The 13957-nt window shown below is 32.8% G+C and overlaps 1 protein-coding gene across 1 annotated transcript; it reads right to left on the reverse strand.

Moving 5' to 3' along the window:
• Positions 1-903: 903 nt before the first annotated feature.
• Positions 904-4425, reverse strand: LOC140882708 (uncharacterized). Its single transcript, XM_073288863.1, has 3 exons — positions 4090-4425; positions 2566-2758; positions 904-1292 (listed from the first exon to the last, which is right to left on the reverse strand). The coding sequence occupies exons 1-3, from the start codon at positions 4147-4149 to the stop codon at positions 1162-1164; spliced, it is 384 nt and encodes a 127-aa protein (XP_073144964.1). The 5' UTR covers positions 4150-4425; the 3' UTR covers positions 904-1161.
• Between the last annotated feature and the right edge of the window lie 9532 nt (positions 4426-13957).

Below are 13957 nucleotides of genomic sequence, written 5' to 3' on the forward strand. Positions count from 1 at the left end.
TAGGGGGAAAATGTTGAGCAAAAAAGGCTGAATGTGAATGGGATTTAGTGAGTGGCAGCATGTATTTAGTGGAATATAATTGGCGTCCATTGGCTTGTCTTTTATACACCCTTTGTACACTTCTTCCATAGTGTCGCTTTTGTTGCCTAATGGAGGAGGGTTGGTTGCATGGTTGTTTTCGAGTTTTTTTATTTTTCTAATCTAAAACATGATGATCGACTTGCATTATTAGGCCATTAAATAAATACACTTGTATATATGTGTCTCCATATGGGAACTCATACTTCATTTAACAATCATGAGACTTGAATTGCTCCTAAATCCCAAGTCGGAAGCACGAGACATGAGCTGTTTAAGTATTTCACCGGAAGGGAAATTTTGTTGCGAAAGATGAATTTAAGTTGAACATTTATCCACGTTCCACTAAAAGCATATAGGCTCCAAATATAAGGATAAATGCTCATTTTTTGATAGAGACAAATATTTAATATTATATCATTAACGCGATTGGAGATGTCACTCTTTTAACTTTTCAGATCCGTGAAAGTAGCCGAGCCAATTTAAACCATGGTCAAGAATTTAAATATATTTAATTATACATTTGAGTTATTCCGTCCAAATTTACAAGTTTTTCAAATATTTCTTCACATTCTAAGTACATTCAAGGCATAGTTACAACAATTTCTTCAGAAACTATTGACAACGTCCCTACATGATAGCAATGTTGGTTTTCTGGGGATATGAAATCCAATAGATACTTCTGCTGGCCAGAGCATTTGAACAACGGGATATGGAAGTATCTTTCTCAGCTCTAATGGTAAATATCGAAGTAACTAGTAACAAATCCTCTCAAGAAAGACATTGGAGTTCACTTCTCCAAGCTATGTAAAACGCAGTTGCAGATACAACTTTAAACTGATATCATTTACTACTTTAACCGAAAGAACCAGATCCAACATCTTCTACACACATTCTGTCACTATACCAAAGCACCAACGAAAGACAAAATACAATACGACAAGAAAAGTTTATCAAGAGAAGAACCAACAGGCACATTAGTTACAATAGCTTAGCAGCATCCAAGATTATACCGAAACATATATTATTTCATATTCCAAACGGAGTGAATATCAAAATTATATTCTCACGGATGCTTCTACGTCAAGGTTCCAGTTTCAATGAAACAACCCGTGACTGCCTGTTACGTTTTGCAGACTTGACGAAAACTACAGAAAGACAAGATGGTATCCACCACGGCCGGTGTACCTTTTGCTCCCCTTTCAAGCAAGCCACTGTGCCATGATTACAGTCAGTAAATATGCTATCTGATCTTACAAAGCAAAGGTAAAGAGGAGGTCTCAAATCAACGTGGCAAAGCTCAAAGCACTGGGACGTGAAGAATCCAGGACCATATTTATTTAATATAACAAAAAAACAAACTAATGATAATACCAAAGCAGAATGTTGGAGAAACAAGCAAAATAAGCGCAGATGAAATAGGATGCCATTGATTCGTCATATGTCCTTAAAAAAGGGCTTCCTCTTAAAAAAGGTAATCCGTCCATCTCCATCATAAGGCTGATAAGTGTTAACATCACACCATTTGACACTCTTTAAAACCTCAATGAACTTAAATCGAACCTTAGGAGAGAATAATCTGATTCCAAAACGCATGAGTGTCACATATGACTTTGCTCTGGCATATGATTTTCAGTGATACTCCTAGTGAACTCTCTCTTCTTTCCCACCCCTACCCGCCACAAGCAAATTCATATGCTAGATGAGGTGATAACAACCTAATAGTGAGGGGCCATGATAATAGCTTCAATTGTTTTAATTTTTTAATCATACAAGTTACAACTAGCATGTTGAGAGCAACGTCGATGTTATTTTTTATGGTTCCGTTCTGATAAGTGATGGTCTTGGTTGCTATTCCTAGTTTACTGGCTGTGATTCAATGGGATTAAACAGGATGCAAATACGTCTTCTTTCTTTTGTAATCCAAACATCAATGTCTCAATGGAGCAATGTGAAACCATGACAAAATTCGCACTTTAACTGAAGAAGAGGGAGACCAAAGAATACTTGGCTAGCAATTAAAAATTAGAAACAGATGGGGTTATAGTAGGGCATAGAGCACCATGGCATAGGAGTTAGGACGATCCATAACAAACCCCATTTAATGGGATAAAGGCTGCTTTTTGTTGTTGTAACCTAGAAATAAACATAAAAATTGTCTTCCTTTTGGAAATGGAGGAATACAGCCGTCAAAGTGGAACAAAGTTGCTCATAAAGAACAAGTGCAATTAATATCTTCATCACATTACTAGTGTGAGTACAGGTGTAGAAAACTCTCACGTGTTTATTACATAATTGTCCTATTAGAGCATGGTCTAGTACATCTTCAGCCAATAGATGCTGGTACAAAAATTAAATTTCTTTAAGCCATGATGAAGACAAATATAAAAAACTATAAGGCAACCTTTAATTCGCAAGTACTTAACTGATGGCAGCTTAGCTTTGCAGTTTACTCATATTAAAATTAGTGAAAGAAGGATAAGAAACCTTTTATTCTTCTCAGCTCCTTGCACAAAGTTATGAAGTCTCCCCATTTCATGTGGCACTTCCTTATGAACCGGAGTATCTGTTCAGTTGTAAACATCGACATACCTTCCAAATATTCTCCATTGACCCCATTTTCTTTGAAAATTTGGCGATAGCCACCAAGATTTATCTCTTCCAACCACAATCCGACATCCTACAAGAAAGTGAGAAATCAATAAGATTGGAGGTTGATCGATCCGAAATTTCTCCAACAATTATTTGTGAGCCTCAATTTTCTTCTTGGGTTCTTTTAACTCCATTTGCAGCAGAGTAGTTTACCAAACTTTCCTTGTATTCCTTCTCTCAATCATTTTAGCATCCTAGATAACTTAAAGTGCAATGCTAACTTCAGATGTTAGGGAGACTTACAAAATAAAAGTTTCAAATGTTTTAAACAATTATAAGTTGTTGTATCTGAAGCCAAAATAGGAGAAAAGCGTGCAGGGGTCTTCCATTATCTCTATTCACTTATTGTTCTTATTATTCTAACTGAAGGTTATGATCGAGTTCTTGTCTAGAGTTGGATCAGAATTGCATCCAAATTTTTGAGCCCATCTCCAGAATCTTCACCGCAATCTACCAAAAAGTCAATTACAGCGAATGAACAAGGAACTTGCGAGCGTCGTTACTTAAACACAATTAAAAAAAGCACATTTTAACAAACGATACAGGATGCAAAAGCTTCGCTAATTAATTTCAAGTGATTACTGTAACATTTAAAAAATGGACAAATAATAAATTCTTAAAGTGCTAACTGGAGATTTAATTTTATATTTTTACCTTATCTATCTTCTCGCAATTCGCCAAATAAGTAAATGTGTCAGTGGAGTTTATTTAGTTTGATTAAATCGAACTAAACCTATTTAGTAAAAGAAGCTAAATCAACTTGTCAAATTTATATTGGACTCAGAAATACAATTGTACATTTCCCCTCCCTAATAAGATTTGCAATCCTTCGATTCACTTAGCAAATTACCACTGAGACCCAAAAGAAGTATTTCTTTTCCACTAAAATTAGCAATTTATATCTGAAAACATAACATAAGTCGTCCGTCAACAATATGCAGTTCTGCCCGTGTTTGACTCTAAACATTGTTCAAAATACTCGGGACTCCAATTTACTGCACTTAATCATATATATTGCAGATAAAATCTAAATTCATGAAAATTAAAAAAAAATACCCCGGATTGAAAATCAAAAGAAGAAATATACAATTGCAACAGCAAATTAGGAAGTCACAGAGCTTTCGATTTGAAAAAGAACACCTTTTTCCTGTAACTCCTTCCACAAAAATTCAGAAAAAATGTCACAGTTATTAGCTATAAAAATACTAAAATCAGAAACTCATTGGCTACAAGAAAATCATGCAATAAAACTCAAATCTGAAACAGTATAAGATCCGAAAATAACAAGAGATCACAATTCACAAAAACCAAAAGACAAATTAAATGAAACTCTAAGAGAGATGGAAAAAAACGAATTACCTCGACAGTCCAGATGAAGAAATCAAGAGGCTCCGGCGGCTTCTCTTTATCCTTGCTCATCACTGAAATCACAGATTCGAAGGCCTCTTTTTGGACGTAAAAAACCCAAAAAATAAAAATAAAAAAATCACAATCAATAAAAAGCTGCGAGCATTTTAATCCTTATGATCTGACAATAATCCAGTATGCATAGTGAGTGAGAAAATAGTTGATTCCAATAATTGCTTCAGCAAAAATCTGAGCCCTAAAATTATGGTGTAATTAAAGGGTTGTGATTCTTTGATGCATTAGCTCAAGAGTGCGGCAAGCCATTATTGTTCGTGTATAAAGAAAAGCAAAGGGTGGGGGTGGGGTTTCTCTTTCGAGAGTGGGGCCATATGCTCCTATAAGATAGGATCATTAATTAATTTTTTTATTATTAATTAACCATAAATAAAATAGGGATAAATGTATTTTGTCATTTAAAAGTTAAAAAAAATATAATCCGTGACTGTTTTGTTGGAGAAATAATATTGTGATTAACCATCGTGAGCACTTGTTGATGTGTCATTATGCACATTTAATAGGTGAGTGACACGCCAACAGATGCTTACATGAATGTTCACGATAATTGCTTATCATATCATTTCTCGTTTTGTTGCGTCAAAATAATTTGGTGTCAATATTTGTCTAACAGTCGATTTGCTCAAACAATGGCTTGCGAATCGAAGTGATATAGATGCATATCATCAAGCGATGACAATGGGAACGACCGCCATCTGATTTTATGAAATTTAACATAGATGGAGCTACGAATGATTGCGGGTGCAGCGGTTATCCGAGATTCTAATGATGAGTTTATAATGTGTCGACTGAATAAATACCAGTGATATCTTAATTGTTAGGATAAATAGAATTCATAATCATTAGTCGAGTGTTTATCTCATTCATCAACTCGAACATTTCATAGTTTGATTTATTAATTTTTTTTGATAAAATATATATTATGTATGAGTATGTCTATTGTGAGATGATTTCACGAATTTTTATATCATTATATGTGAGACGGGTCAACCCAACTCATATTTACAACAAAAAATAATACTTTTGACATTAAAATCAATACTTTTTATGGGTGACCCAAATAAAAAAACTCATCTCACAAAATTGATTCATGAGACCGTCTCATAAGAGTTTTCGTCATTATTTAGTCACAATCTTAATTCTTTTTTTAAAGGAACACACACACACACACACACACACACACATATATATATATATATATATATATATATATTTATTTATATTGTTGTTTAATTAATTAACATGGATGCATATCTACTTAAAATACAACACAAAACTCTACAAGACATGCGAATTCACATGTTAATTTTGTAGACGGATATCTTATTTAACCTTAACTTGTAAAAAAAATTTTATGTCACAAATATTAAATTTTATTGTAAATATAAGTCGAGTTAACTTGTTTCATATACCAAATTTTTTAGACATATATTCAATTTAACCTGATACATGAAAAAAATATAATTTCGATTGTAAATTGATCGGATGGCCCATCTCACACAGATATGTATGTAAAACTATTTCACAATCACAATATATGTATATATATATATATATTATATTTAGGAAGTAAATAAATATTTTCTTTTTAAAATTATAAAATAAAATAAAGAGTGAAGACCATTATTCAAATATATTTATATCTCCCTAGCTCATTCTCAATGGCATTTGAGTGATTTTGACATATGCAAGGGTTCTTTCTTTTTATAATCGTAATGATCTTTTTCATAGAACTAGAAATTTGCACGTGCGTCACACGTAACAATAATTTTATTTAATTGAGATCGATATTATCGATTTCGAATGTTTGGCTTTATTAAAATCAAATGTTATACCTTTTACGGACAAGTTCAAACTTTAGTGACTATGATTCAATATATAATTAGCTACGAGAGCGAGAATATTACATATTTAACTTTCTTTTTGTGATATTTTTCGGTTTTCGTTCGACATTTTTCTTGTAGTGATATTATATGTTTATACCTTGAGTTTAATTTATTTTTTAGCTAAAAACTTTAAAGTAATAACATATATTATATATTTATTGAAAATCATAATATATATATATATATATATATATATATATATATATATATATATATATATATATATATATATGTTAAAAACTGTAGGTTCAAGATATTTGTGTTTCACTAAAAGTATAGTTGGTAGTAATTGTGCAACTCAAATATTTTAAATCATACAACAATTCAAATAAAAACATTTTTCAATTGTTCAATCCAGGAGGATGACAATTATTACACCCAAACAATCATCTTGTTAATAATTGTACTTTCAATCAATGTGAATCGAAATCATAACATTGACTCCGATATTAATCGTATAATCGGACGCGTTTTATAGTTTATGGTAACAATACGACTCAAATATTTTAAAAAATACAAAATCTCAAGCGTCATATTTCGATTGCTCTTAAAGATTATTATTGCACCCCAACATAAAAAAAATATGTTAAATGATAGTTTTACTTCTATTGATTATTAAGCAAAAAATAGTAATTTATTTGAGAGATTCATTAACTTGTCTAAATCTGATTTTCAGTCTATTGAATTGTCAAAAATTTGGTTTTGGTTCACACACATGGCAAAACAAACTTAATTTTATCAGCGGAACAACAAAAAGTCGGAGCTTCAAAATTAAATATGCGGGCACCACATTAAAGGCATGCAACACAAGGGACAAACATATATATTATATATATATATATATATATATATATATTATATTATATATATATATATATATATAGGCGGTCCAAGTTCAGCTCGCTCACTTTACAGAAAGGAATGAATGAGAAAAAAAACCATAAATGCAAAAACTTGAGCAAATAAGAGAATGAGAAAATAAAAGAAGAATCAAGATGACTGACACTAATAAAAGAAGAATACCATAATTCTTAACACTAACATTTCAAATTCATCTTACGTATATTTTTTAATCTTATTGAATAAATTTATTTGCTTGACTTCAAACGTAATTTAATTATACAATTAATTATTTAATTAATGATATATATACATATTTGTTTCATAAGTTCATCAAATTATTGTTTTATATCTAACATATTAATATGTGATAAATATCATTTTCAAAAATCAAATTCATATAATATGCAACAGCAATAGTCAATCCATATATTTATGTATACTTTTATTTGTTCAAATCTTGTAATATTTTGTTCAAAAAACTCTTAGAGTAATTAGTTTTGGTGGGATTGGTGATATTATTTTAAATTATCTTTTTTTTTCTTCCTATTCGATATTTTAAGTCATAGAAATAAATGATTTATTTCTATTGTTATCACAAATAATATAGTTTATAGTCTAGATATATTATATTTATATTTTTTGAATATTTAATCAAGTATATGAAGAGAATAATTATATATTGTCTAACACCATTATCTCTGGATTTTCAACCATTAATTTATACGGCAATGCCTTGATCTAAAAAAAAAAGACTCAAATATGTTTTCTGCTTAATTTCTTCAATAATAATCCAACCGAGTTGTTTTAGATTTTATATACATATAAAGTACATGTTGTTGTACATACCATAAAAAACATTTATATTTGGAGTGTCATAATTTTTGCAATAAAATTGAGCAGACAAAAAAATATGAATATATATATATATATATATATATATATATATATATAGAGGATGAACAAACATATTTTTAAAAAGTTAAAAACTTTTATAATCAATCATTTCAATAATTTAAGTAATTTAGATATAAGAATAATTTGTCTGAAATAAAAATAGATTTGAGTTTAGTGTGTTTTTCTACTTTTTGTCACACAAATTTTTATGATTCCATAAGTATTAACATTAATTGATTCTATTAGTCAAGTACAGCGTATACCCCGATGTTCCGGAATGCTCTCTCAATCGAGACCCTGATGGAGGTGATATAAATAGTGTCCATGACCATCACATGGCTAGTCGGGTAGAAGTTTCTCATCCTAGACTCTACTAGCAGGGGCGGATGAAGGAATTTTATGAAGGGGGCAGCCGGGCAGAATAAAAGATCACATATATATATATATATATATATATATATATAATCACCACATAACAAAATTTAAATATAGTACTCTCATTTAAATAATATTTTTAGATTTCAAATTTCACTTACAATTTACCCATACGACTTTTCATTTTCTGAAAATAATTAATAATAACTTCATTCGATAAACTAATATATATATATATATATATATATATATATATATATCAGTATAATTAATTAATATTCGTAATAATCTTTTCAGCAAAAAATTTTCTCTTCACTACAGTTGTTGCGACTGGTAAAATAAAATTCAAGCTCACAAGCTTGTAAGTTAACAATTCTTGCTTCAACAAATTGTTTTTAGGTTTAAAAAACTTAAAACTCGTTTGTTTTTAAGTTTAAAAACTTAGTGATTAGACTACAATTTATTAAATATTACGGGCCATAAATTTTCGGATTACTTTGCACACATTAAACGATGAAGATTAACTTAAATTTTTTGACCTCTTTTTTGTATTTCCGTGTTTGATTCCTAATTTATGTTCATCAATTATAATTTTTAAAATATAAGGGTATTTTAATAATTTTAAAAAAAATTCAAGGGGGCGCAGCGGCCCCCCCCCCCCCCCCCCCTCCCTCCTTGCCCCTTACTGGAACCGCCAGTGTCTACTAGTGATTGTCGTCGGCCCCTCTTCCGACGTGCATGTTCTAGTTTTATTGATTGATTCTGAGTTTCTTGAAAAGTCCGATTGAAATCAGCGTTTGCTACCACGTGTCAAGCTTCGAAGTGGTTGACAAGTTTGAGGCATTTTTTTTTTATTTTCTGGCACTGATTGATTCTAGTTTTCTTTTGTATCCCTGCAATTCATTGTCAATGGATTCAAGTTCAATTTATCTTTATTGCAAGGGGTCATTTGCAGCATTAATGGCTTCCTGCGCGATGTACAATAAATTTTCAAAGGAAAGGAGTTCCTTCATATCTTTTCGGATGCTACACCACTGCCTAAACTCGGTATATTTCATAAACAAAAATTGTCAGATATTTTATGGTTGATTATCAAATTCTTTTTCCACAATAACTCCATCTCATTTAACTATCTAGGGCTATTGAGTAAACATAATCTGGGGGAAACAAAATTAATGGAAATAGTTTATCGGAAAAAAAAATCAACGACAATCAAAGGCATTGTCAGAAAACTAAAATCACAGTCATTTGACTCATTTTTTTAAGGCTTAAGTTTATGATTATGATAAATTATATGAGAAGAATATGATTCATTAACAAAGTACAAGTTTTATGAACATGCATTCATACATGAATTATGATATTGTTTACGTTATATGGTGGCATGTGATTTCATGTTGTTATGTAAGGATAGAACGTTCTGAGCCTCTAGGCTAACTAGATCTAATGGGTGCAGGTGAGTCAGATTTAGGAGTTGAGCATGTTGCCTCAACTGGCAGTGAGGACGTCTGAGCGCCCATGCAGCTAGTCCGCCCATGACCTTCTGCTCAGTTTTTTTTTTCACTGTTTATAAGAGTTTTATACTTTATCATTATTATTCCACATATGTCAGTTTTTTATTTAGTTTTATGGGTTTTGAGAATACTACTATATGTTATGCATGGATTAAGGAGAAAATTTTATGAGTATTTCAGTACGATATTTGTATGCATGAGATTTTATTATGAGAACAGTATTTAAGTTAATTTTGTATAATTGCATGAAATAAACTTTATGTAAGTTATTTTATGTTAAGATTATTTTAAGTATAGTATATATATATATATATATATATATATATATATATATATATAATTATAAAAAAATATTCTAGAGAGTAGTCGTTTCAGTTGGTATCAGAGCAAGGTCCTGGAGGGTGACTAGCCTGCTACGTGGAGCTCAAAAGCCGCGCTGTCGGTCTGTGAGTTTTAAATGTTTTAAGTTGTGTTTTATGTATGGGGCACATGATTTATGTTATGAGAATTGTATGTTATGAAAATTTTAAGTATGAAAGTTTTAAAATAAAATGCTTAGTTATGTATGGCGGTTACGTAAGGGATTTATGAAAATTGCAGTAGGCCTCCCAAAAGAACTGCACGCCAGACCAACAGTGAGAACATCGGTTCGGATGGTAGCGGGCCAGAGGGAACTAGTGGGAACCCAACTCCGCCACCTCAGCTCACACCGTTTGAGAGGACCAGTGTTGATATGCTGGCAGGGATTACTAGGCAGCTTGAGCACCAGACTTTGTAACCAAAGAGGTCTCACGAGGAGGATGTTGTAGAGTGGTTCCGTAATAAGGGATCCAAGGAGTTTGGAAGCACCACTAATCCACTATTGGTTGAGGAGTGAATCCGATAATTAGAGACCATTTATGCGTATATGGGGTTGTAGGATGCTGACAAGATTCGTGTTGCTATTTATATGTTGAAAGATGATGCCGCTCTTTGGTGGTATTCCACAATGATTGGTTTAGATTTGGCTGATTTGAATTGGGAGAACTTCAAGAAGAACTTCTTCGAGAATTATTTCGTAGAGGAGGTACATAGCCAGCTGGTGCAGGATTTCATGAGTCTCCGGCAAGGGGACAGATCTGTTGAGAGGACATGTCACTTTGTACCCTTGATTGCGAATGAAGAGAAGAGGTTGCAACATTTCACTAATGACCTGAGATCTGATATCAAGCATGTCGTGTATATGGCAGACAAGGCATCGACAAAAAACTACTTAAAATCATAGCCATTTTCGTTTACCATCAGTCATTGTTGGGGAATGACATTCAACAATTGCGAACAGTTTGAATCGTTCAAACACTAAATCCAGAGAAGTGAAAGAGAGAAAAAAATGAGATCGAACAAGAGAATAGAAGGAAAAAATATGTTACTGTTGATGTATCATTAGATAAATTTGTAGTTTTCGATTTCATGTCGTCATATTTTGGTAAGCAATTAGTATGTATTAAACTTTATTTTATTTATAAAAAATTTATTTTAGTTAGAAAAAAGATATTTTAAAACATAATTCTTGCACAGAACTTTATATTGATACTTCACTTCTTAAATTTCTTTAAATATTTGTCAGATCAAGTACTCATCAATAGACCAAAAATTATAGATCATAGTCAATGTGTAATAGGTCAGGTAAGGGACATGTTTTATTATTGATGATGTCTCACATCTCATCGAGATCAATATTTTTTCCCCTACAGCCAGCTCTATCTCTGGCAAAGACAATCCCATTTGTCCACAACATAGACAATCCTCATCAGTACTATCCTTTTCCTACAACAAATTTTGTCCCCAACAGAGACAATCCCCAATCAGTACTACTCTAACTAATTTACAATCCACATCAGTACTACTTTCACTCATTCACGCTCAACCCAAAAATATCCCCCAAATAAATATTATAGAAATATGATTTTTGTGATACTCAAACTCATGACCTCACTCCGATATCAGTTGATAGGATTGAGTGTTTACCACTAGGTCAAATGCTATAGTTGTTAGCCAAGGTGCAATGTTATTTTCCTTCTACTTGTGGCAGAGCAGATAAGTTAGTTTGTTAAGCCCGTGAGTTTGAGGAAAGTGTGTCTTACGGCCCACCTAACCAACCAGATCAGGTAGCTCAACGTCAGCATCTTGACGAACTAGAGTTTCGCCTGGGTCACCCATCTTAGTACTACACACTAGAGCTTCGCAGGAGGTCGTCTATCTTGGTGTTGTCTCATATCTCTTTCGAGATAAGTTTTATCATTTTTATACTACCAGCCATGTCCCCAACTTAGAAATTATTACTCGTTAAGATATGATGTCCCTCTTTTTAAGTCCCACCTAGCCAACCAGATCAAGCAGCAGAATGTCAACTGATTAACTCACTAGAGCTTCCTAGGAGCTCACTCATCCTAGCACTACTCTCGCTCTTGTACTTTTAACCCAACACTCTTGGTTGCTCAGTGGTACATTCACATCTTCACGGAGAAGAGCATAAACGCAGACAAAAATCAACATGTTTTCAAGCAAATTTATCCAAAAATATATATGATTTTTGTAAACTTACAAGCAGTTTAAATGTCCAACAAAATGTCATATATCAAGAATTCAAGAAAGACTATCCACCAGAAAAAATAGTGTTCGAACGGATGGAAATACAACCAAATGAAAGTGTTTTTTTACATGAAGACAAGCATGTGTAAAGTACAGTGGTGTAAAACATTGACCCTACAGTTTGTCATACTATTGTTACTTATAGTTTTTGACAATTATATTGATAAGGGGTATATTTCTAAAATAGACTTCTATAACTCAATGACAATGTATACCGATGTTTCAGGATGCTCTCCGAATCGAGACCCTGATGGACGTGATATAAACAATGTACATAACCATCACATGGCTAGTCGGGTGGAAGTCTCTCATCCTAGACTCCATTAGCGATTGTCGTAGCCCCCTCTTCCGATGTGCATGTTCTATTTTTCTTGATTGATTCCGAGTTTCTTGAAAAGTCCGATTGAAATCAGCGCTTGCTGCCACGTGTCAAGCTTCGAATTGGTTGACAAGTTTGAGGCGTTTTTCTTATTTTCTTGCACTGATTTATTCTTGTTTTCTTTTGTACCTCTGCAATTTGTTGTCAATGGATTCAAGTTCACTTTATCTTTGTTGCAAAAGGTCATTTGCATCATTACAGACTTCTTGCGCCTTCACAATAAATTTTCACAGGAAAGAAGTTCCTTCATAGATTATCCTTGCACGTTTAACCCAACATTCCCCCAAGAAGTATAGTTATATGCTTCTTGAGAGACTCGAATCCATGACCTTGGCTCTGAAAATAGTTGTTAGGATCAAACGCTTACCCCTAAGCCAAAAGTTATAGTTGTTAGTCAAGGCGCAACTTTATTTCCTTATACTTGTGGCAACACTTGTTGAGTTCATGAGTTTAGGGAGGGGTATATCTTACTGTTGGGGTTGTCTAGTATCTATTTTGAGATCATTCTTATAATTTCTCTGCTATCGAACATGTCCCCAATAGAGGCAGTATTACACGTTAATATGTGGTGACCCTCTTTTTACGGCCCACATAGCCAACAAGATTCAATCAACATGACGTACTAGAGCTTCTCAAGATCTTACCCATCTTAGCACTACTCTTAACCTTGAACGCTTGACCCAACACTCTTGGTTACAGTTGTGCATTCATATCTTCATTGAGATGAGCATATACGCAGACAACAACCGACACGTTTTCATGCTAATTTATCAAAAAACAAAAAAATTATTTATGCAAACTTACATGCAGTTTAAATGTCCAAAAACAATGTCATATATCAAGAATTCAAGAAAACTATCAACACAAAAAAATAGTGTTCGAACGGATGGAAATCCAGTCAAATAAAAGTGTATTTTTACATGAAGACAAGCATGCGTAAAGTAAGGTGGTGTAATCCATTGACGCTACAGTTTGTCACACTATTGACATTTATAGTTTTTTATAGGTATTTGACAGGGGTATAATTCTAAACTAGCCTTCTATAACCCAATGACGACGTATCCCGATGTTCCGTGCAGCTGTCTCAATCGAGACACTGATAGAGGTGATATAATCAGTGTCCATGACCATCACATGGCTAGTTGGTTGGAAGTCTCTCATCCTCGACTCCACTGGTGCTTGTCGTCGGCCCCTCCTCCGACGCATGTGTTCTAGATTTATTGATTAATTTTGTGATTCTTGAAAAATCCAGTTGACATCAGTGTTTTCTGCCATATGTCAAG

This window comes from Henckelia pumila, chromosome 2 (assembly GCF_033568475.1).
Source record: "Henckelia pumila isolate YLH828 chromosome 2, ASM3356847v2, whole genome shotgun sequence".
NCBI classification, from domain to species: domain Eukaryota; kingdom Viridiplantae; phylum Streptophyta; class Magnoliopsida; order Lamiales; family Gesneriaceae; genus Henckelia; species Henckelia pumila.